The 25,749-nt window shown below is 36.4% G+C and overlaps 1 protein-coding gene across 1 annotated transcript in view; it reads left to right on the forward strand.

The window, feature by feature from the left end:
• The window catches only part of MYO16 (myosin XVI), a 313,979-nt gene that overhangs the window by 39,741 nt on the left and 248,489 nt on the right, over positions 1 to 25,749 (forward strand). Inside the window, exons 3-4 of the mRNA XM_026845772.1 lie at positions 6,041 to 6,111; positions 9,979 to 10,122. Coding sequence (XP_026701573.1) covers positions 6,041 to 6,111; positions 9,979 to 10,122 — 215 coding nt within the window. The remainder of the gene's footprint in view (positions 1 to 6,040; positions 6,112 to 9,978; positions 10,123 to 25,749) is intronic.

Consider the following 25,749-nt stretch of genomic DNA (forward strand, 5'->3'; position numbering starts at 1 on the left):
TCATGATAATCTGATTCCTGGCTGCCTGCAAATATTATAAACTACGGGAGCTCAGCCAAGGGGGATGAATGCATCAGCCCTATCTTCATCAGTGCTCTGTTCAGTGGACAGTATAGCTTGGATATGCACAGCTAATGTTCTCAAATTCAGCCAGTATGGAAAAAGTAATTTTAATTTTCCTCTCTTCTGTGAATGACATAACACTTAGCTGTCCAAATGTTGTGTGTATTTCCTTTATGGTTTGTGTTCTTTGCTGCATAAAGATTAAAGGTGGGAATTTATTTCCAAGAGTTCTTCAGAAAATGATGAGGTTTGACAGATGTTGCCAGTGATCGCAGGAAGTACTTCAAGGATGGAAAAAGCAGTGGGATTACAAATCAGTTGTTTGAAAAACCCATTAAGGTCATGACTGCTCTGAAAATGCAGTCAGCCAATGGGAAGAGCTTGCTTTGAAAGAAAGTACCAGCTATTGCACTAGTAATGATGTGGCAAGAGTATTGCTACTGTAAATGTGTTAGGTAAACAAGATAACTTAAAAGAATTATTAAATTACCAACAGTGGTACTTAGATTTTAGAATTTAATTTTAAACTAATCATAGCAAAAGTGTGAGGTGAATATTTTTTGAGGACTACATTAACAAAATTTTATTACATCATGCTTGATTTCATTTGCTGTTCTGATTAAGAATAACTTACCCAAGACTGGCATTCATCTGTTCTCATACGCAGCTTAGCCGCATCACAGATTCCTCATAAGTACCTTTGGTACAAGTTGAAAGTACAGAGTGGTTACTGAGGAATAGGAAAAGACTACTAAAGAGGCATGAAGGTGGCAAGATTTTTAAGTGGTGCATCTACACAGAGTTACAAGATGCCAGCAGTGGAGCAAGGGTCTGACTATAGAGGAAGTAAAGGGCAAAATATGACACTTCCTTAACTGGTAGAAGTGGAGGGGGTGGAAGTTTGCTATTTCTCTTTCAGTTTCACTTCGGTTGTCCAGTGGTTCAATTTCATGGTCAGTTTATGTCCAAACTGCTTACAGCTATAGTGAAAGTGGTGGTTACCCCATTCTCCCTGTTCATACCCGTTACCCAGTGCCACATTTCCAGATTGTTGATTTAGTTGAAAATTAATCTTTGCCTTGTGCCAGTGCAAGGCATGTGGCAGAAACATGCAGCCTGAAACAGAAGAATGGTGTAATCCATTCCAGCAGCAGCATGGTTGTAGCTAGGCTTCTGCAGCAAGTCATGTTTTTGCACATAATGAACAAGTAAAGCCTCCCAGCTACAGTTATTCCTGCTAAACTAAAGAGAACAAAAATAGATGTTAGCAGGAACAAAGTTTACACTAGCTAGCTGCTACTCCTCAGAGGAACGATTAATAGAAACATATACTGGTACTCTATCCAGCACAGCAGATGGCCAACAGTTAAGTTCTACATATGTTAGACACTTTTTTTTTTGTCTTTTCTGTTACTACTAAAACTGGGTTTGCTGTGAGTGCAACATTGCCCTGCTCCTAATTTTGCATTACCATTAGTAGCTGATCACTGGTGAGTTATTGATAGCCCCGGGCCCTCTGAATTAATCTTCCAGGCTCTGATGTCACTTCAGACCTGTACTCCTTTTGTCTGCAGCATATAAAGTCATAGATAGTTCTACATGCCAGAGTAGCTAGATGCTGTTCAACACAGCAGAGCATAAGTACTAGTTATTTATGTTTTCTAAAGCACCTTTATTATATATGAAATTAGGTGTGAAATTCTACTCTAAGTAGAATTTTGCATGTCAAATCTAAGACATCAGAAAATGAATCGACCTGTTTATGCACACAAAGGAATGACTTCAGGATTTACTGAAAATTCTACTCATTTTTTTTTCAAGTGTCAGCTTCCTGTTTTTAGTCTCCTCATTTTATTTGAAGATTTCTCTTTCATGGAAGATTACAAATAAAACAAGTTTTGAAAGAAAGTATTGTGAAACTTCCTCTAAAAATACATTAATTAAGAGATATATAGCATTTCTGGAATATAGTTATGACTTTCTCTCCTCATTAGGGCAATTCATCCCAACTTACTAACAGTGACTAGAGTAGTGGAAAAAATAATCATAAGGTGAAGATTTTCTTACTGATTACTGAACTCTTAAGTGAATGGTCTAAGTGAGCATTATGGTAGGGAGGGAGATTTTGCTTCCGTGCTTCTTTATTTTTAATTGTGTTTTGCAAGGGGGATGAATTTAAGGAAAGAGAAACATATTTTACCTGTCTTTATATGCAGATGAAAGTAGCATGTAATCTTGATTCAGAATAAAGACTCTTGCCAAATTGAAAGGAGAGTTTGCGTATCTTGCCCTGATAGTCTTTGTGTCATGAATTTCCTGAAGCACTGATTAAGGCACATGGAGTAATGAGGAAGAATAAACCAGGCAATGAAAATAACTACTGAGCTTTTATCCACTTACCCTATCTTTTTTGTATGTGATTTGATGATTTGTTTGTGGTCATAGTTATTTAGTATTGTACTTTAAGATCAGAGTTCATTATTAATTCTTTATGCTATAATCTTGGTCTGCATTTCTTCTGGGGGGAGGGGGGGAAATAGAAGGCAAAAACATTCAGTCTTACGAATTTCAATCTCAGATCTATAAATGGTCTGTCATTTTTTGGTTTCAATGACAAGGTGTTGCTAAGTCGGTCTGGAAAGGCATTACTTAATTTTTCATAGCTTCTCTATAAGAACCAAGTCTTTGTGGGTTTGATAGAAACAAAAAACTCAATAAATAGTCTGTATATTCTGTACCCACATTCTGTAGCCACAGGCTCTTTCTGTCACATGGTTACTATTTTAAGCTCCAGATGAAATTCTTGTGGAATATTTTCAGAAATGCAGTTTCATAACCCTCTGACCATCTTGTGTGTCCCATTCCTGCCAAAAGAGAGAGGTCTTCATCCTCTGTCTTTTCTTAGAAGGATATACCCAAAAGCCAGTTTGGTGTTCCCAAGACTCTTAACAATTGAGTTTATCTCAACGACATTCTGCATTTTATTTTTGCTGGGGTCATTTTGTGACATTAGAGTCAGTTCCTGGATGAAGAAGTAGCCAGAGATAAATAACATCCTTTCACAAATGGGGAATGGAACAGACCCTTTTAGTTGACTCCTTAACCAGCTTATCCCATCTTGTGGAAACGCAAACTGAGGATGTTACTTTATTATCAGCCATAGCCAGTGTAAGACTTCTGCCACCATAACGCAGCATGCATGCTCTGCCTCCAGATGATGTGTGCATTTCTATCCTCTGTGCTGGTGTTTATGGGGCTGTGTGGTTGGCCACATTGATGGGGCCAAAAACTAACCCTGCTAGGAGAGAGAAAAAAGAAAACAAACAAACAATCGAAAAACTGGTCCAGTTGAATGCGCAGTTGGGTAAGGAGAGATGGCACAAGGGGAGAGTGGGCCGTGCAGTGGATAACACATCTTCCCCCTTTTGACAGCAGTGCAGTCTGTGAGAATGTACCATAAAGATGGCACTTTTGAATAATTATATACTCTCACTGATGTCATCAGTTAAAGCCACTCTGAGAACAGAATTATGGCAGTTTAATAATTCCTGCAAATCACATTTTTAAGGACAACCTGCCGTAATTCCCATATTTGCAAATGAGACTATCATTTCAGGGGGAAGCAAACCATAGTTCAAATTTTTAACCTGCACACAGAGTTCATAAGAAAGAGTGCTACATAAAACCACTGTATCAAGTGTCTGAGAGACTGAAGTAGTTGGAATTTAGTTTTTTTTCCCTGAAAAGCAGGGGTGAAGGAAGGGGAAGAACTTGGAGTGTTAATTTGTTCAGGTGAAATCCTGATGGGATTGACAGAATGAAATTACTTTTGGAGCCTTAAGATATCTTCTGTGATATGGAATTTGTATTTTCTGGCCTGCTAAAGAAATGACATGGCACAGGAACATTGCAAATATTTCTCTTAAGGAGGATGCAGTTGCACACCTATTTAAGGAGGGAGGTTTTACAATTAGGTCTTTATTCAATAAAACCTGAGGTAGAGGAAGCATCTCCATGTGTGGTCAACAATTAAAAGAAGGAAGGAGTTAAGTTCTGAACCATTATTTTTAATGACCTCTGTCTGGATGAGGAAAACTGTGTGTTTTAGGATTGCATTTGTGGATCTGAGAGAAGAAAGAAATTGCTTCTTGTTGTTCATCCATTTTTCCCAAGGTTATGAAAATTTGTAAATATTTCTTCACCTTCCCACTCTGCTTCAGTGTTTTTCATCTTGCTTGGCAGTTGTTACACAGTTCATTTATTCCATGGTACTAAATGTTCCACTTCTACTTTTGGCAGACATGTGGGGGACAACTGACTTCTCGTAGTAGCTAGCTTTCAAAGAAGCATTTGCCAGAACATAAAAGTATTTTACAGTTATATAAATTAAACAAAGCAAAACCTTTGGTGAGGAGAAATAGGTATCATGGAGCTATTAATGAAGTATGAATTTATATAATGATTTGGACTGATGTTTGATTTTCAAACTTTAAAAAAGAGCAAAAGATTAAATGGATTTGTAAAGCTATTATAAATGTCTGTTTCATATACCCATGTGTTTACTGTGTGTGAAGTATTTAGTAATGATGATGCCAAGTCTTTAACTTTTTACAGGCTTGCAACCATTTAGCCAAATTTTCTTTCTTAGGCTGAATTTTTCAAGGGCACCTGGTCAAAAATCATTCAACACATTCAGAAAACTTTGCTTGTGTAAATTGACAATATTTGAAAAGAAACAGACCCCTTTCAGATAGGTCAACCGAACATTTGAATGCTGTAAGAAGTTTAAATGTACAGTGAAAATGGGAGTTGCAAGATATTCTAGAGAGAAAGAAAACATATACAAATAATGCATGGGTAAGGAGAAGATGGTGTACATGAGTCTCTTGACAGATTCACAGAAGTTAGAAAAGCCTTGAGATACATTTGTTACCCTCCTGTATAACTGCAGTGAAACAGATTTCTGGGGTACTCAGAACTTAAAATTTCTTTGCAGACCTTTGAACAACTCCGTCCAGGAAGCTTAAATAAGAGTTAAAAACCAGTATTTCCAGATGATGGAGGCAGAACCAGCTGTGTTCTGACACAGGAAACATTATTGGCAGTTATTCTCCTGGAGGGAGGCCTTTTAAAAGGTTTCTTCATATCAGTTTAGTGAAGACAGGGTTGCAATGCCAGTGTGGATTCCCTGATAACGTCTGGCATTGTTATTGTGCAATTCTTCCAGGAATGAACACTGGCAGCATGAGTTAGTCAATGTTTTTATTCCAAGTGAAAAGGTTATAAAGGCAATAAAGACCATGGGGAAAAAGTGCTGAATTTTCACACTTGAGTGAGCATCAATATGAAAGGTTGGGGTTTTGCTTGTGTTTATAAGCCTGTTTTCATTTCAAAGGAGTTTGTTACATGTAACTGGGAATGGAGTTTGCCTCCAAATGCCATTTTAAGAATTATGCTGTGTCAGTGATCTGACAATGCACTAGAAAGGTTAAATTGAGTGCAGATCATTTAGCTTTGGTATGGTGATTAATTTCAAGTGATTTAAGTTATGAACACTAGTTACTGAAAAAGCCAACAGATCTCATGGGAACTCTGCAAAGTAAAATAAAACCAGTTCACTGTGATTTTGCTTCCAAATGAACTAATCAGGTGATTTTGACCTTGAGATGAGGTCTCTCCTCCAGCCCTCCCCTGTCCTCTCCTATGTAATAAACTGACATGCTCATCTGTCCGCTTGAGAAGTCCTTGATGCTGTTTGTATTTAATATCGTTCTCAGAGGTCCTTTGCTTCAAGGCTTAGCCGTTAAAATAGATGAGATGGAAAATGCTGACATGATAGTTTTGCAAATGTTATCTGAGAAGTTTGCATATATTATTAAATCTCTTAATGAAGATGATGAAGAATCAGCCTATTAACAGCTCAGAATTAGGTATATTGCTACATTAATTCATGTTTCTCTTTTCTTTGGTATTTCAGTGCTACGGCTATTGAAGGATGGTGCTGACCCTCATATGCTTGTTTCCTCAGGAGGCTCGTTGCTCCATCTGGTAAGAGTGATTGAAGATTAGTGTTAGTAACTGTAGATAAATATGGTGGGATACTGAGTAGCAGATTGGGCATATTAAAAAAAAAAAAAAAAAAAAAAAAAAGAAAGGCTTAGCAATAATTTTTTATCTACACTGCCCTCCATGGTGGTTACGATTGCATCCAGCTATGTATGTGAAATAAATGGTTGTTTTCAAATTGCTTACAAAAGGATAGATTATGTCCTAGGAATGGTAACTAACAAAGTAGAATAAAATGTTTTATTTATAAATTATCTGTGCAGTAAGAAAAAACAAAGGAAATGTTGCTTGATTCTGAAGATAGAATTATATGGTTCAGAGATTCACAGGTCCTGTATGAAAAACACCATGATGTAACATTTCTCCTTTTGATTTTGTGTATATTTTCTTGCACCAGTTTCCTATATGTGGATATTTAACACATTATCTGCATTTGGTTTGTCATTATTTGCATAGCAATTTAAATTGAGTAGCTAGAAGATAAAAGGAAAACAGTTTGTATACAATGATGAAAAGAGAAGCAAGATATAAGGGCATGTGGAGGAAAGACTGATGGGCAGGCAGAAAGAAACTACTGCTAGAATAAATGTGACTTCACAAATACAAGGGCGTAACAGATCTAGTGAAAAGTCTGCTGGCAGAGTATTTAATTTTAGAACCATTAGTTTGTTTCTCATAGTGTATACACAAAATAGAGTGATTTCTTGATGAAAAAAACAATCCTATAACATTACTGGACTCTAGCACACCTGTGACCATGCTGTTGCAGAATGTAGTGTTTCCCTTGGGGAATTAATCTGTGTTTTCCATCTTCCATGGCCATGCTACTTACCAAGGACTTTGGGAATTAGAGGCCTAGGTAAGGGGAAGGTGAAGTAATGATTTGAAACAGAGAAAATTTAATTTCTCTTTTCTGTCCTCCAACTATTTGCCCGCTGCAAAGGTGCTCAAGCACTCTTTAAAAATGCAGCCCATACAAGGTGTTATCTTAGGGATTTCCAAAATTGAGGCATCCCAAATCTTATCCTGTGCTGAAAGCCCTGGGAGACAGTCTTATCCTCAGTGTGGCTGATGTGACATCTGTCGCACTGGCATTTTCAAATAGAAGAAATAAAAATCCATCTTTAGGGATTTTAGGCTGCTTTGTCTAGTTCAGCTGGTGCACAGTTTTAAGTGCAGATAAAATCTGGAGTTGAACTGTGCCTTTTTAGGTTTCTTGATTTTCTACATCACACCCCAATTTGCTGTCATAATCAGTATCTCTCCACTGATGCCTGCTGCTTCACAGGCACACATATGCTTCAAAAGAAGGGAAAGCTTCCTGCAGTAAGAAATATGCAATAGAGAAATGTGTGTAACCTACTGCCTCAATTTAGTCAGTTACTTGTAAGTACTCATAATTCATTTACAGGAAAATGCTAGTCCTATTTGAGATAGGGGTAAACCTGATTTCAGTGAAACTTGGATTTGATCCTGATTTGGGAGCAGTATGGATAGGAGAGGAGAGTCATGATACAGGGAAACAAGTAAGCCAAGTTTATTTTCCTGCAAGAACTCAAAATAGTAATTTACACATGCAACTTTATGCCCACTCAGATCCATTCTAAGTAGTAGTTTTATCACTATAGTTCTATGTAAGATGCTTTCTCCAAAGGGGAGCCTAATCAGTGTTTATTCTTTTCAGTTGTAGGGTAAATGTTTTTATTCCAGAATGAATGGAAAATGTGTTTGTGTTCACATTTTACTCAAAACCTGATTTGTGATCTATTTCCTTTTTCTTTTTCCATTTCTATTAACTTCTGAAATGTGATATATTTCTATAAAAAATCAAATGTGACACTACATAAAGTTTCTGTTGTTACCTCTGTAGAGAGTGTCCCAATATGGCTGAATCTCAGGGAAGCCATGGGAGTTTCAAAGGTATTCGCTGAACTCTCATTAGACTCCATGAGAGAAGTAAAAAAAAAAAAAGAGTACTTGCCTGAGTTGCCCATTCAGTGGGAAGCACATACTGTCATATCAATTCATGCAGCAGTCACCCAACCTGTCCTAGTTACTATATCATGCCAGTTTTCTCATGGAACTTTGACTGAGATTGCCCAATTGCTTCACAAAATCCATTAAACAAGAATCAAGGAGCAGCAGCAATTAAATTGCTGCTACAAATCTAGGCTGTTTTCAAATTAGTAACTAATCACAAAAAGGTCCATATCCATTATTAACCCATGAGTTCTCACACTTTTACGATTCTCTCCCCCATCCCACCAGGGGGGAATGAGTGAGCAGCTGGGTGGTGCTTAATTGCCATCTGGGGTCAAAACCATGACAATTACTAATACACAAAATGGTTCAGTGACATCTGTCATTTGTTTTGTATAGAAGCTCTCTAGATTTTTTTTTGCTTAATAATGCCTTGAAACTGTGATTGGTATGAGATTATGTTCTGTCTCTGATTTGTTAATATTTGAACATTGAATAGCTCAATGTAAGTTATACTACTGATACAATGAATAATACTGATGCAAGAAAACAAAACTGTTTCTAGAGCTGTCAGGTAAGTTACAAGCTAAAGCAAATACATCAGAACTTAATTTGTGTTCTGTAATTTAATGGTTAGTATGTTTGGAAATCATTTAAAGCAGGACTGCTTTTTAGCCTGATAGAGATTCATCTTCATTTTCTGAGTTGTCTATATTTATGATTTAAGTATATGCAGCTCCTACATTCAGTTGAATATCTCAGCTATGTCTTGACTTTGCAGTGGAAGCCAGTTAAGCACTTTTTCTTCTTCCCGCCTTCCTCCAGTGTACTGGCTTCCATGCCAGATTAATACATGCCATGGTGCGGTTCCACATGTGATACAGACATAACAACATAATTATTTAACTTGCACTTGCAAACTATTTGCAAATCTCACTATATCTGTACTCTAAGTGTATATGTGTGCTTTTTGGGACAAGGAAATATTATATAGCTTCAAATATTGGAAGAAGCATGCATATTAAGGGTTGTATTGAAAGCATCTAAGTATCTAACACAGAAAATGAGTCTCCCTGTAACCTCTCTCCAATAGGGAAAGAAAGAGGATCCTTCATTAAAAAGTTACTGAGTTTGTATGTTAGTCCAGAGTTAGGATCCTAACTCAGGTGCCTTGATCGTGTTTTAAAGTATTATCCATAAGCACATCCATAAAAAGTCACAGATGTGACAGAGGAGTAAGCTCAAAACAATGACTAAGCCACTTCTGTGTTCTCTGCCAAAATGAGTGACCTCCATCATCAAGACAAAGTATAGAAATACGCACATGTGTAAAACCCCTGCCCTGTCCCTGCCCTCAACACACCCCTAGTGTGCAGAGTATTTATCTGTCAGAGACAGTTGAATAGGAATCAATGTAGTTAGTGGATTGGAAATAGGAGTGATTGTGGAGAAGCATGTATTATTGCTATGAACTGCATAAAAGTTCACATACGTGTGGACATATGTACGTGTGGGTGTACATATACTGAGATGCCACTACTCATGATGTGATCATCATGCACTGGTGCTGGTGCACTGATTTGAAATTACAATATTGAAGAGAAAGCAAGCCTCATCTTGCTGCATTTCAGCAGATTTCATACAGTGCTTTTTCACAGGGAATAAGGGATTCTGTGAATCATGCACATGCAAGTTGTATTCTCCAGAAAACTATTTCTATTCGTCAGCTGTTGTCCCCTACAAACAGCAGTTTAACTACAGTGCATCATCTGCTCAATTTAAATGTTAAATGGACCAAAAGTCATATGTAATAAACTCAGTTGTACACTGAGTAAACCAACATTGCTAATCTGCTCTTCTTTCTTCTAGTGTGCCCGCTACGATAATGCATTTGCTGCAGAAATTCTAATTGACAGAGGAGTAAATGTAAATCATCAGGATGAGGATTTCTGGACATCGATGCATGTAGCCTCTGCCTGTGATAATCCTGATATTGTCCTGCTACTGCTGCTAGTAAGTAAAGCAATCCAATGCATTGTGTGCTTCAAAAGAAAACAGAATGTAACACCACAAGGTCTGAAACTGCTCTATGAATGCAATATATTACTACTAATCATATTAGTGAAAGCATATATTGTGTTTGTTTCTGGATATTTTTTTGGTGCTCAGGATTTTTAGATGGCATTTTTAGGCTTTCAGTGAGAATAGAGTATAAGCAACAATGTCAAGTATCTCCTATCTTTTCCTTGTGCTCATGAGCTTATATATCTGATAACCACTCAGTCCCAGATCAGATATTTGGATAATTTCTTTTCACTTCTTCTTGTCACTTTCTGTTAAGGGTTGAGTTCACAGACAGTCTCATAAAAAAGTCCTTCTTAAAAGCAAGTATTCACTCAATTACACTCTGTGTTCATAAAGAAGTAGTTGTGGACATGAACAACTTTGACTTTTTTGAAGCAGAGTTTACCCAATATAGTAATAGAGATGGCATTCAGCCTTTGTAGAGAACAGCTTTGTTCATGTTGTGCTTCCATTCCTAGGATCACAGCTTCTAGTTTGATGCCATGATATTAATGCAGCTCTTTCTCCCAGTTTATTTTATATTACTCTTTAAAACAGTAATGCTGAAACAGTTTGCAATCTAACATGGTTTTCTAATAAATTTGTATAATTTAAAAATTTGTAAGTTTTTAATTAGTTGTTGCAAGCAGATCAACATTTCTTAGCACACTTCTAGTGGTATTTCATTGTTGAAGGTAAAATGAAGGGAGAAATATTTTTAAAGACTGTATACTTGATAACAGCTTTCATGGAATCACTTTGGGAGACTGTCTAGTCCAATCTCCCTGCTTAGACCAGAGCCAACTACAGCAGCTTGCCCTGGACCTTGTCTCCAAGGATGGAAAGTCCACGAACACTGGGCAAGCTGGACAGAAAAAAAAGTTTTTTATTAGGTTTAAACACCATTTCCTGTGTTTCAGTTTGTGCATATTTTCTTTTGTCCTTTCACTGAACACCTCCGAGTAGAGTTTGGGTCCCTCTTGACTCCCGTCAGCAGGTATTTACACACATTGTTAAGACCCACCTGAGCCTTCTCTTCTCAAGGCTGAAGAGTTCCAGCTGCCTCAACCTCTCCTTGTATGGTAGATGCTCTGGTCCTTTCATCATCTCTGTAGCCTCTTTGTAGGACTCACTCCAGTATATCATGTCTTTCTTTTACTGGGAGCCTGCAATGGTGCCTCACCAGTGGTGGTGTCTCACCAGTGCCTAGGTCTGCTGTCAAGGCAGTCCAAGAAATCTATGACCCTCTTTGCTGCAAGGGCACATCATTGGCGCATGCTCAACTTATTGTCCTCCAGGTCCTAGTCCCAGAAGTATTTAGTGTGGGAAGCTGTCCATCTAGACAGTAATAAACACTAAAGAGTATAGCCTAAATTTTGACCTTCAGAATTGTCATCTTGTAGGGAAATATCTGTCTCTCCTTGAGGGTAATATCTGGGAACATGGCTCTGGATATGTATACCTACACTAGGTCAGTGATGGGAGGAGGGGCTTTTAACCAGTGTGATACTGATTAGAGAGCCATCTGAGATTTTGAAGACTTGAGTCTAAATGTCTCCTCTTCTAGAGAAAAGTCAGATCAATGTCTGTCTTATCCCAGAGACGTATTTCACTAGACTGTTAGATAGATTTCATGTTGTTATTTTCTTAGGAATGCTAAAGCATAATCAGCAGGTTAAGTAGCATCCACAGAGATTAATGTGGTAGATTACACCTTAGAGTGTTTGTTTCAGGGTTTTTTTGGTTACATGTGAGCTCTTTCTAAGATACACAGATATTCTCTCTTCTAGCATATATGCTTCATTTTATATAAAACAGGGTAAATAATATCCTGTATTAAATTAGAAAATAAATGAAAAATAAAATCTTTTATTCAGTTCAGAATGAATTATACCTTCCTTCCCTTCATCTCATTTCTGAATTCCTAAGTTTCAACCTTTACTTGAAATCAGAACAGGTAACTCTTGGAGGTTTTCCTGCATAGACTCTAGTTCCATCACATCAAATTGCATAGAATTTCTGAATGGAGAGATTCTTCCCCTAAAATGCTGTGTTCTTCATAAACATGTGTTGTGCTTTTGAATTACTATGGCAACTTTAATGAAACAAAGGGTTTTTTCAGTTGTTTTGTGTTTTTTTAATGACTTAAGAATCATTTCATTTAGAATCTTTGAAGTCAAAGCCATTGTGTTGAGTTATACTTTATGGAATGTGTGCTGTATTCAATAATATTCTGATTTTGTTCAGCATAGTGAGTTTTAGTGGTATGATTTTGAGTCAGTGACTATGCTAACTATAATGTAACACCATGTATCTGAAAGAAATACTGTGACTACTATCTGACCTTCTGTAAATGGCATAGGCTTCACCAAGCCCTTTGTTTGGGACCTGCAATTACTTTTACTCTGTCCTGTGGTTGCTTCTTCCAGTCTGTAACTTTGGTTTTAACATTGATCTGTACCAGATCTTCTGCAGTAATTTTTTAGGATTCTGATGGTCTCTGAGGCTACAGCTGCTCTAGAAACCAGAAGAGGTGTCCAGGAGTCTTCCTGGGTGCTGGACCGCAAACTGAATGTCCTCTGGCATGACTTTGGCATGTGTCATCTGTATTCCTTCCAGGCAATTCTCTGGCATGGTTTTGAAGCTGGAAAGTCTCAGTAACCAGTTTGTATCCAGCTGTCACATTGTAGAGACTAAGAGTCTTTACTGGACTAAACAAGGTCTCTTCCATGTCAGCTGGCTTCAATGCCTAGAGTTTTCCGAGGTCCATTTGATTTACTATTAGAGATACAGCCTTTGTCATACTTGGAATGTCTGTTTTCTCAGCTTTTCTATTCCAAGTATAATTAGGTCCAATAAATGTACAATGCAACATATATAAACCTGATTTTCTGTTCTTAATACTTAAAATAGCATTGCTTACTTAACCACAGTCATCAGATATGTTTGATAAGGAGTATCTCATTCTAAACATTGTCACTAGTGTTGGCAAACAAAGGATAAAATTTCCAGAGGGTGGTATTTTATCCCTTGTATTACCTCAATCTGTTCAATGTATGTACTTTTGAAGCCTGTGTATCCTTTGGATTCTGTGTGTACTCCTAAAATGATAAACAAATTAGAACAGAGAAGCTTATCTATAAAAGCTCTTGTGGGAAAGTCTTGTAATGTGGGGAATTTTCAGAAATACTGAATGCTGTGCTGTTTTTAACATTAATAGGAGCAGTTGGGATTATACAGGGAACTTCTAAAATTTACCCTGCCTGTTTTTGCAAGAAGCCCAATCTAATTAAAATTTATTTAGTATTTCTACCCAGGGTTATATCCAACCCAGTTTTTCATCTACCATCATTTGGATGTAGTTTGGTTTAGTCCCCATTTACTACAAGCTGTCTTCTGAAGTTTCTAAGTTATCTTCTGATAACTTGGGATAAACAAGTCATCTCATATATTAAAGTTTCAGTAAACAGGGTTACATCCATATGGATTTTTGCAGGTAGTGTTTATCTATATTATTTGCAATAAGTTCTGATAAATTTGTGCACGTTTTAGGGTGTCAGCATTTTTTAAGGCAGAACTTCCTTAACATCATAAATAATAACTTTATGTTTTCCCTCGTGGAGTCAGAATTACAAATATTGTGGCAGAGGAAGGGAATTATTCTTAGGTAAGCAATAGTTTTTGAACCATGACATTAATGCTGCTTTTAATAACTTTTGACAAAATGAAGATGGAAAATGAGGTTGGAGGGAAGTATTTTTCACAACTCTGAACTGTCTTTGTGTGAGCATTTGGTATTAGGAATTATTTTGCCTTGAGGTTAGAGTGCTTCATGGGCCATGTCTAATGTGTAGCATGAGCATGGATGATGCTGCTGTGAGCTACAGGCAGCATCTGTTATGCCACAGTTTTCAGTTGGAAGAGAAACTAACACTTCATGTACTCTCATGAATTCCTTCTAGATAAATATTTCTTCTGAATTGACTTTACAATGTAGACAGTGCCATATTATCTGTTTTAAAGATGTGAGCTGTGCAAATTCTGATTCCTGGAAAACTGTCATAGAGACCAGTGGAGGTTTCTTCAGTGAGGACTTCAAAATGTTTCATGAAGGTAAAATAGAAAAAAGGGAATATTTGGTATATGTAGTTCCCAAGAAGGCTATTAATGAAGACTTAATTAAGCATGCCTGCTTTCTGATTTTATCCCACTTTTGGTGGTTTTCATATTTCTCTGGCTGAGACAAGGTAGGGACTTGTCATTCATCCGCTTAGCTGTGGTAACTCACTATTTCGGTCCTCAGGTATATAGCAAAGATAAGTAAAGCTTGTTAGCTGAAACGCCTTTCACTGAGAGCTAGGAGGCGGCTGTAGCTGTTTGCAGTGTGTTGATCTGCTGTTGTGTCCTGCTGGAAGACTACTGGAATTGTAGGCACCATTTTTGGAATAAGTACAGAGTGAAATGCTTGAAGCTATTTCTTTCCATGCCAACTTTTTACCCAAGGTGGTATAGCTTTCCAGGGACATATTTATGTCTTCTCCATTTTGTAGCTGTCAGCAGGGTGGGGATGGAGGGAGGGGCAGGCATTGGTCAGTAAAGCCAGGAAATATAGCCCATGTCTGCTAAATAGTCAGGCAGTGAAGAACTTGCCCCTGAGGCAGCTGCTAGCACATGAAGAAATGTAGAAATCAAAGGTAATCCATAGAGGTCTGGTTGCCATATATGCAGATGAGGTGGTAAAGGTCATATTCATCAATTGTTGCCTGATCACACCACTATTGGGCATTTTCCCTTTGGAATGGGGGACTGTTTTTGTGGATGATTTATGAAGGAGGTTCCTGTAGCATGTTAGGGAGAGTGCTGAAGTGCCTTTCATTTAAGAACAAAGATGCATAGGCTTGTATATATTTGTGAACACATGAAATCTCCGAGAGAGTATGAAAAGCAACCAGATTTATTAAAAGTTCCTTCTCTGTCTTGCATCACGGCCTTTTGCAGGCTCAGGACTTGACCTGCTGACAGCAATGTGTCTGGTTGGGTGTGTTCCTTTCCCATCATCCCTGGACACATTGGAACATTTTATTTTACATTAATTTCCTGTAGTTGTTTTTATATTGAAGTGAAAGACTAGCTAAAATTTGTAACTTAATATCCAAAGTTCTTTGTCCTATTAAAAATGCTACCTGAATTACAGAATGTCCAAGGTACTGGTTTTTGGACACTGCTCATGCTTTGTTAGCTGGAGGGAAGTGTTTAGTCCACTCTATCATTTTAAATGACTGTAGCATTTAACTGGCACCCATCACTTGCAGTCTAATTGTTCCTCCACAATATGTGCTTTCTACCTTCAAATAATTGTAATTGATATGTTAGAGTGGTTAACCTTCCTTTAGTTCTGTACTGTTCAAACTACCATAAGATATAGAACATTAATACCGTTGCAGTTTAGTAAATTAACCTTAGCTACTCAGGCAGTAGGGTATATAGATAAAAATACCACTTGGAGGTGTTTTTTTTATCTTCATTTTTCATCAGTCTGACAGTATTATTTATTATCATGAATTCTCTGCTCTAAGAATCAGCACTGGATCACTAAAAGGCAAAGGAGGTCAAGCTGTTCAGCCAACCCACTTCCTCTCCTCTATTCCTCCACCCCAAAGCATTTCAAAATTAAATGGAAAAAATATGAGTGGTCAAATTATGATTCAAGCCTCTGCAATTCCATGATACCTTTAGTTGGATCCTGACCCACTCTCTTCTCTCCGTTTTTGACACATGGTGTTTAGGTATTTATTAAAAGGTTCACAATCGTATTAATCTCCAATGTTTAGTTCCTTTTCTCAAGATAATTATGACTGTTACAAACTACAGGTTTCTTTATGACTTGCTGTTGCACTTTAATTTCAGAGCGTGTCACAGGTAATTCATCACTGAACTGTACTGTTGGGCTCACACATAAGTTGATAGTTATGGGTTTTCTTTTTTTTATGTACTTTTCATTTTGCTTTGGGGAGTTGTTCTTTTCCCTCCTCCTCATTCCCAAATGGTCACAGAATCTTTTGGTGTTGACTGACCTAAGGTTGAAAGCAGCAGAGAAAAAGAAAGCAGGTGAGAATGCATTTTTATAGTGTAATTCACTTTATTTTACCATCATCAGGAGGCACCTTTTAGTGGGTGACATGAATGTAATATTTTCACCATCTGTAATGCAGATCTTGTCAAATGAAACTAGGAGCACAGAGAAAGTATCTTAGTGTTTGAACAGCATTTTACACAGTGGAGATTTATTCTTTCATAGACCTGAAAGCATTACTAATTATTAATAAACATGGCAGTTAATTAACTAGAATGGCAGAGAGCAGCACTACATCCTCAGGAATTTTAACATATAGATAAAGAAAAACTGGGGAGTAGAAAGACATTCTTAATATATGTTCTTTTTACTGACCTTACAAGGAAAAACAAATGTATCTCCTGTCTGCCATTTTTCGAACCTAGAACTGAAGCACAAAATGCAGTTCTGGCATAGAAGCCTAAAAGTACAATTGTTAAACAAACAAACAAACAAACAAAAAGAGACCAAATATTTTTTTTCTCTCCTCTTTTTAAGAACTTAGGAAAATCTCTGCTCAGCAGTGTACAAAAAGTAGTTATTCTGGAATCATTCATTAGATTTACAGTCACCAACAGTAGATGAGCAGTGTTAGAGTATTTGAACAGTGAATGCTATCCACTGTATGTGTAATCCAAATTTGCTGATCCACCTCTGCAAAATTCTTTATGCCATGAGAATAAAACATATGACGTGACACTAATGGAACATTAAAAGTCAAATAGGTGGAATATAGAGAATACCAGCTGCTTTCAGTAACATATGATTTGTCCTTCATTATGATTTGCCCTTGAAAGGGAAGACCTTAATATATTATTAATTAATATTTCCTCATCTCAGTAGGTAATTTTTACAGAAATGATAGCATCACAGTATAGACCTCTCACTATTTCATCTAGAGAGATTTGAAAAAAGAAAAAAAGTTTAGTATAAGATTTTTTTTTGCATAACATTAAAAGGCCATCTCTAAATGTTTCTGTGATTTTGGAGTTAATTTTAGAAGTTTTGGGGTCAATTAATTTATTTGAATTAATGAGTGTCAACTTTGTTGGACTGAAATTGAAAACATTTCATCCGTGCTGTATTTTTTAGCTAGGTTGAGTGGATGTGAATTTTAGAGCCTATCAAGTAACTTCAGGTCCAACTTCTCACCGAGAACTAGACTACACTTACAAGAATATTTGGTAGAAGACAGTTTTAAATATCAAGAAATACTACATAAACATTTTAGTCAAAATGTTCACGTTGTTAAAATGTGAAAAGTGTAAGCCCTGGAATTTCATCCTGAAACTTAAATTATTTTTTTTTTTTTCTTATAAGCCACATAGCTTTCTCTTATCTTTATCAACTGTGTCTATTCCTGCTCTGTCTTTTTGTAGTCTGGCCTCTTGCTCAAAGTGTAGGTCTGTGACATACTCCTTCAAGTCCTTGTTATTGTTAAGATGTCGATTATCTAGAAGCTTCTGTCTTCCTTTGTCCTCATTTTCTTGGGCTCTCAAATTGTTGCCAGAGATATTGAGAAGGATTTTGGTGCAGAAATAGTGTTCCCAGGAGATGCTGGGTCTTTTAGGCTACCACAACAAAATCAAATAATAGATCATGTGCAGTGTGGAGCTTACTAGGGAAGAAGTGGGATGAAAGGGATTTCACAGTCTTCATCTCATTCCAAGGAACCAAGATTCTAGAAAATTATGCAAGGGTAGGTAGTGCTTTCTGCTTCCTCAGCTTGTGCTTGAGGTACCCCATGCTTTACGGGCCATGTGTTGGAAAATCTGGTGAGGTTGTTTATTAGACATATGGGTCAAGGCAGGTTTTTTTCACGCTACAAACTGGGTGCTAAGCAAAAATCTCATTTATGTGGGAGCTGTACAGCTGTGTCTGTGCTTTTTTGTCCTCCAAATGTATATTAGGTTGTCTTGGAAGGGCAGAGATTCTCTATACTTGTCTGTGTTTGTCCTCAGTGTGATAAGAAATAATTTAAATTTGTAAATTGTAAATTGTCAATTTTATTTCTAAATCTCACTAATCAGACTACTGAAGAGCTATTTGGATTTTCAGTGCAAGCCAAGCAATCAGTAGAATTAAGCTATTATGAAAATCTAGCTGTCTCTTTATTGAAACTTAATGATTCTACTAAAAGATCATTACATGCTGCAAAAAGGAAAGAGTATAGAAGACACTGCAGAGAACATGCCATTAAACAGAATATGATTATGAAAGTTCAAACTCAGTCATTTGAACAATGCCACTGTCTTTCAAAACAAGGAGTAAAGTAAGTTCTATGTAAGATTTCATAGCTCTCATCTAAAAGCCCAGCACCTTAAGTATAGTGTTGGGGTATTGGTGATGGCAAGACATCACCATCAGATTTTTTTCTGAGTATGCTTGAATGTCATCTATCCAAGTGCCATGAACTGCCCTCATGAAGCCTGATAAGATTCTATTTTTGTATGGGTCTTTTGGAAACACTTACTTAAAAGCCTTCCACCAGCATTGCCGTGTTTTGACTGACAGGGTAAAACCCGAGTCTGTTCAATGAGCCAGATTTGATTCCAATACTAGTATTAGTTGAATGTTTTAAATTTGACTGCCTCTTCACTTATGGTATTTATTAGTTATTTCATCTTTTCTGGTTTAACTTTTTTGATAGACTTTTGCATATTTTCTATGGCGTACCTACTTTTGATTTTAGTGTAATGTCACTTTTCCAAAATAAGATACAGTTTTACTAGAAAAAAATTCAGAAACAGATTTACTCATGGGAGTAGAAGTGAAGTCTTATGGGGCTGTAATTCTCTTTTCCCCTTTCCCATATACTCGATATGAAGTCATGTAATCAGACAGGAGTTGCATAGTTGCATAGTTATTTTGACCTTGTTCTTTGCAACTGCATCAGACTATTTTAGCAAGTGATGATGAGTAATCAGAATGCCATTATCTTTAGAATTTAATGAAAGATCTTTATCTTTCATAGTTTCAGAAACAGTTAAAGCAGAATAAACAATTGCTTCCTCAAAGAAAGTAATTCTGTTCTCTCACTCAGTCTTGCTCAATATTACTTCCTCCTTTGAGTCAATATAAGAGGAAGCAGTAGAGATAATGAAGAATTATTAGAGGTCAGGAGGTGATGGTGGATAACAGTTTAAAATATAAAGAAATATGTGGCCTAAAAGAAAAATTATTCCTCTCTCCTTTGAGAGGCAGTTATCAATATCTGATAGTTGTATAAACTTTAAATAGAAGTTTTTTATATGAAAGTTGTGGGTATCTATTTGAATTCACTCACCATTTGTAGAGGCTGGTGGATGTGCGATGAGTGTAGGAGGGACCTTCCAGAGACTGTGTACTACTGGCTTGCTGCTTTCATCACTGCTGATTAAGTAAGATAGAACTCATCTAGGTGAAGGCTATTAATGAGTTGTTGAACACCAGATGGAATCACTTGGGGGAACATGTAGGAATTTCTCCTTTAAGACTGTGAAAAGGGATGAAGCTAGCTAGTGATGCAACACTGAAGTGATCCAAGGAGAGATAAGAACAGGAGCCTAACTAGGTATTGGGAAGCGTTTTGTCTTTGAGTGCTATCATGAGGGTAATGAGGTAGCCTGGTAATCAAAGGAGGGTAATATGAAGAGAAAAGGAAAAGCATCATTAAGCTTCAATTGACAGAAGAAATAACCAGTGAAATAGAATCTGCAGTTCAAAGTACAAAGAATGCTAAATCATGGAATGAATCAAAGGGGGTTTTATGCAGGAAGTAGTCACAGAAAGTAAAACCTGTCTTCAAACATAAGACCGTGATTTGAAGACTGCAAATACTTACTGGATGGATAGAAATCACCAAGAACTCTGTGCACAAAAGTGGAAGTTTCTTGCCAAGACCTCTCAAAGAAAAGGATTGCCTGCTAGCAGAAACATCATGAACTGTAATAAATGGATAACAGTAATTAGTACTGAGGATAACTCAGTACTATTTTCAGATTATATAGAATATAGTATATTTACAAGAAGAAGATAGAACTTAAAAGATTTATCTTTAAGAGGGGGAAGAAGAACATGAACAATAATCAAAAGATTTACTTGCCAGTAAAAATAAGTACAAATTAGAGCTTCTTATCCTGGACTGTTGAGTTGGGGTCCTGGATATTCTTTAATACATTTCTTGGAATCGGAATAAGGAATCAGTCTAACAAGAGACATGGTTTTAAACGACACACACACACCCTCCAGGTTGTAGCAGAAAGTACTTGAATTTTGATTTTATAAAACATTTGGGGTTGGTAGGGAGACTTGTAACATACACCAGTGTTAATAATCAGCAGATCTGTGTAATTTGGAGTCCTTTAGCACAGTGTATTTCCAGAAAATAAAAATTCCTGGAGGTAAAAGAGAGTTAGATTTGTTGGGAGAAATAGTACCCCTGGTTTTAGCTGGTGCAGGTCAGGACAAGTATGCCAAGAGGTTGACTAAATGCACAAAGACGGGGATTTCTGGATAAACTTCACTGTCGTTCTCTTGATCCCTAGAGAAAGAGGATGAAGGAATAATAAGATAATTAAAATCAACATCTGGCTTTTGATTTTCAGTAAGTATAGTTTTGTGCTATGAAGATGGTCTGAGTGAGTAGCTCTTATGGAGTAGCTAGGGAATATGAGAAAAACTGTAAGTTAAATTAGAGAACTGAAAAGCTTCCTGGTAGTCAAGAACGTGGTAACAACAAGGCAACAGCCTAGCTATTAAGAGATAAAGTACGGGCCTGGGAGTTACTGGAATTTCTTTAGGATTGGTCCTACAAATCTATTTTATTTAGAATTTTCAGTGATAACCTTGGGAGGAAAAATAGGAGTATTATAATGAAATATGTTGGTGACAAAGCTGTGATGCCTTGTCAATTTGGGTGAGGATTAGAATGTAGTGAAGAAAGAATAGGATATCTTTGAAGACCAGTAATAAAAATGGATTGAAATTTAAGTGCACAAAGGACAAAGGTCATGTTCTGAGTTACCACTCAGGAATAATCAGCTGGAAATAAGGAAAAAGACCTCGGAGCTTTAGTCAATTGCAAGATGATTATATGCTGCAAACATGTAGCTGCCAGGAGGGAAAAGAGATTCTTGGATTTGTCAGAATGGAGATGTTTCCAGTGGAAAGGGAAGTGATTTTGCTACTCTACAAAGAGTGACAACCTGAAGTTAGCTATATACAGCCATGTTAGAAAATGGTCAATTGTACCAAGGAAAACTCCAAAGTTAAACAGAGGAATAGAAAGCCTTATGAGAAGGAGCTAAAAATAATATGTTTAAAAAAAAAGAAAAACAGGGAGGTTACAAAATTTTCTGTAAATATATCAGGATAGAGGAGGAGGTAAAGAGAGCTATTAAAGCCTGAAGTTACTACTGACATGGAAACAAATTATTATAAAATGTCCAGGAATAAACTTAAGACAGAAACTAAATTAACTTTTCTGAATGTTAGGAGATGTAGGTTGGAAAACAACATTCCATGCAGGAGTAATAGGGGAAAAAAAACCCACTTAATTGGCTTTAAAATTGATCTTAAAGTTGTGAATGAGATTATATATTCTGTGTTTACCTGCATTATCGAAGTACTGCCTCAAGAGATCCATTCTAGTATTACATTCCCACATGACATCTGTTCAGAGGTCTGTGTAGATATAATTATCCTGGTTGTGTGCTTTAAATAATAAAGTAACATGTGGAGGATATTAAAAACTATACTTTTGTGAACAACAGCAAATGAAGTTTTGTGGTTGATGCCTGTCAGATAATGGCTAAATTTCTACAGTCTGTAAACAGTCAGGAGAAAAGTTAATGGAAGACCATAATTCAGAAAGAGAAGTTAGACATACTAACTACAAGGAAAACATCAGTGTTTTTCAAGTATTTGAAATAATTTGGGCTTTTTAATATAGTGTGTTCTGATATTTGAAAAGAAAATGCATTATGGACAAGTAATATGAAATCAAGGGAAAAAAAACAATTTTTCCTCAAAAAAATAAACCCTAAAGCCACAAAAGATCAGATGTATAGTCACTGGTAATAAGTTGAGAATGGTTTTTAGATCTGTCATTAATTATGTGCCTCATGAGTATTTGTAAGAGAGACTGCAGATTGGTTGATACAACTGAATATTATTTCAATAAGGAGTATGAAAAGACCAACATATGAGAAATATGCCAATGAAGGAGCTTGATTAATCAGGGAAATGATTAAAATAATTACAAAAAGAAAATAAACATGCTGTAAGACAATCTTTTGGTGACATTTGCTTGGAATTATTTAACAGTTCCTATTGAGTTCCTCATTCTTACTGGCTTCCATGTTTTGCCAGGAGCTATAGAAATATAAGAAATATTTGGAAATGAGAAAATTTGAATTTGTAAGGTCTAGTATAGTGTCCTTCAAAATGGACGCCCAGTAGGTGCACAAGATGATTAATTGTGAGTATTAGAACTTCTAGTTTGTTGTTTGTTTGTTTGTTTGTTTGTTTGTTTGTTTGGGGGGCTAAAAAAAAAAAAAAAAAAAGAAATTAAGCTTCACTAATATTTAATATACATATTGATGCTGACACCCTCACTCCATCCATAGGTCAGTGGGTCCCATGTAACCAACTGTAGGCGACGTGTCCTGGTGGAAGGGTGGGTGCCCCACAACACAGGGTTGTTGGCAGTGGTGCTCTCACATGTTCACCTGCTTGCAGTGTATTGTGAAGTACTGCAGTTTGTGTATGCCTCGTTATGTGGATATCTAGTTTTAACTAAACTGACCCTCACAAAATGGACAATTGGCTTAAAAAGATTCCTGAAAAAAAGCCACAGATTGAACATAATAAGGCTAATAATGACAACACAAATGAACAGGAAAATGGCAGAGCAAACACTTCTCCTAGTCCTAGTATGAGCTCTTCCATCATTACAAGGTAGAAACACTGACAGTCTCATCAGATCTAAGCAGCAATGTTTAAAGTCATGCAAGTATTTTACAAAATTTCAGTAAATTTAATGATAAATCTTCAGAAGCCTCTTTTTCTTTTATTGAAAGTCAAAAAGGCACATGTTATTGTGGACACACTAGTGCTTCCCTCTGCAGTAAAAATAGCTGAAATAATACATGGAAAACAATATGGCCATGAACTCTAAAATGCCACTCCTTTGTCAGCAAATACAGTTGGAACAAGTGTAGAAAAAATTACTGAAGATTTGAAGAAACAATTACTAGAACAAATTGCAGAGTGTGGGAGGTTTGATACTGCGTTGGCTGAAAGTACAGGTGTTTCTAACATGTCCATGTCTCAGCTTGTGGTATCTGCTAGATTCTTTTTCAGTAATAAAATACACGAAGAGCTGCTTTCCTTTGAGCCACTAAAAGAAAGATGTGCCAAAGGAGATATAATCTCAACAGTAAATGTTTTTAATAAAAACAGTGTTTTATGGAAAAAACATGCAAGTGTAACCATTAATGGAGCAATTTCTCTGATGGGATTAATGAAGGATTCTGGGGCAAGATTACAGACTTGGTGCCACAGTTGAAATTTACTCACTGAATCATTCACAGGCAAGCTTGCAGCCAGGAAGTTGGACCCAGAAGTGCACAAAGTGCTACAGGATGTCATCAATTTGCTTAATTTCATAAAAACAAGACCTTTAAATACAAAATTCTTTACAATACTTTGTAACGAGATGGAGAGTGACCATGAAATTCTTCTGGACTGCACAGAGGTTTGCTTGTTATCTCATGGCAAAGCACTTAAAAGAGTTGTTGAACTTAGAGGTGAGTTCAGCATTTTTCTTTTACAAAAAGATAAATGTTCCAAATTTGCTGACCTTTTCTGTGGTCAAAAGTCACTGCCAGTAGTATGCTACCTCGCAGATATTTTTAGAAAATATAAGTACACTTAATCTGTCCTTTCAAAATAAAGGTGACGGTTTAACAGTGAGTAGGAAAGCAACTGCTTTTCAAAAGGAGCTCACACTCCGGGGAGAGCATTTTGAGGAGAGTTGTTTGGAAATGTTTCCATTGTTATATGAGTTTGTTGCCAAAAATCATGCATTTCACTATAAAAACTCTTGTATCTGTACACTGAATTTCCTAACCTGTTTAAAAATGTTCCGAACAGAATTTCAGTGGGTTTTTTTGTTAAAAATAAAAATGCAACATCTTCTCATTAGTTTTCAAAAGCAAATGATTGACAGAAGGGAAGATGGAAATTTCCTAGGCAAATGTCAACAAAATCCCTTGTTTAATTCGTAAATGAGGCTGAAATATTAGTATCATGATTTAGTAAGCACCACCAGTGATGCTGTTTTTCCATTTGGTTCTAAATATCTTTGTGAACTATCTTTTCCAGCTATGACAGGCATTAAAACCAAGTATTGAAGTAAAATGAGTTTAGAAGCAGATCTTTGAATCACCGTCTCATTAAGTGTTAACTAAAAATTTTAAACATAATGAAGCAGATTCAGTCACATTGTTCTCGTTAAAAATATTAGTATTACTAATAATAGAGAACATTTTGTACCATTAATAAATAAAAATATTACAAAAAATATTTAATCTTTATCTCATTCTTTTTAAATTTATATTTTTTGTGTAGGTTTTACAATTTACACAATATATTAGTACAGTGGTACATGTATATAATTTAAAAACAAATATACATATATTGGAGGTACATGCTCAAACATTTTTTACTGATGTGGTGGACAATTTCAAGGTCACTTGTCTAGTGATTAGAACAGTATCCTGGGATGTTCAAGACCTAGATTAGTATTGTGTAATGCATATCTACTAACTGGGGCACTACTGTCCTAGCATTAAGGTCAGCCAGCTGTTAATCTACTAGAAAGTTTATATTGCTGTCTCTCTTGAAGTCTAGAAAAGGGAAGCCTACAAGGAAAGAGATGTTTTTGGCATCTTAGTCGGTTGAACAGTTTGTCTGCAATGACTTTCAGTGCACCATTAGTGTTAAGTCTAGTGGAGCAGGACGTACATGTATAATATATTTCATTTTATGGGGACATTTACCTACCTAGATCTGTGTCACCCCACCCTCAGTAGTAAGGAAAGGTTGCATTTGCCCTTTTATGTGGACACTCCTGAAAACTATTAAATATACAACACAGATGACACTCATTCAGTTCCTTTTTTTCCTCCTACCTTCTTTCTGTAATTAATCATGTTATTCACAACAACCATAATAAGCCAGAAACATTCATGTTGTCTTTTGGATCTCTCATCATCACCCTTTTCTTGAGGCTAAGGAAAATTAATATCTCTCAGAAAAATGACTGAACCTTGCAGCACCTCCAAATTTAGTAAAACAATACTATGGCAAGGGTGGTGGATGTGATTCCTAGACTTTAGAGAAATCTCGTCAACAGCTGCTGTATTCTGGAAAAAATAAAAAATTTAAAAAAAAAAAAAAAAAAAAAAAAAAAAAAAAAA

Source organism: Athene cunicularia (genome assembly GCF_003259725.1).
Source record: "Athene cunicularia isolate RWA chromosome 1 unlocalized genomic scaffold, athCun1 chr1_part1, whole genome shotgun sequence".
In the NCBI taxonomy this organism is placed as follows: domain Eukaryota; kingdom Metazoa; phylum Chordata; class Aves; order Strigiformes; family Strigidae; genus Athene; species Athene cunicularia.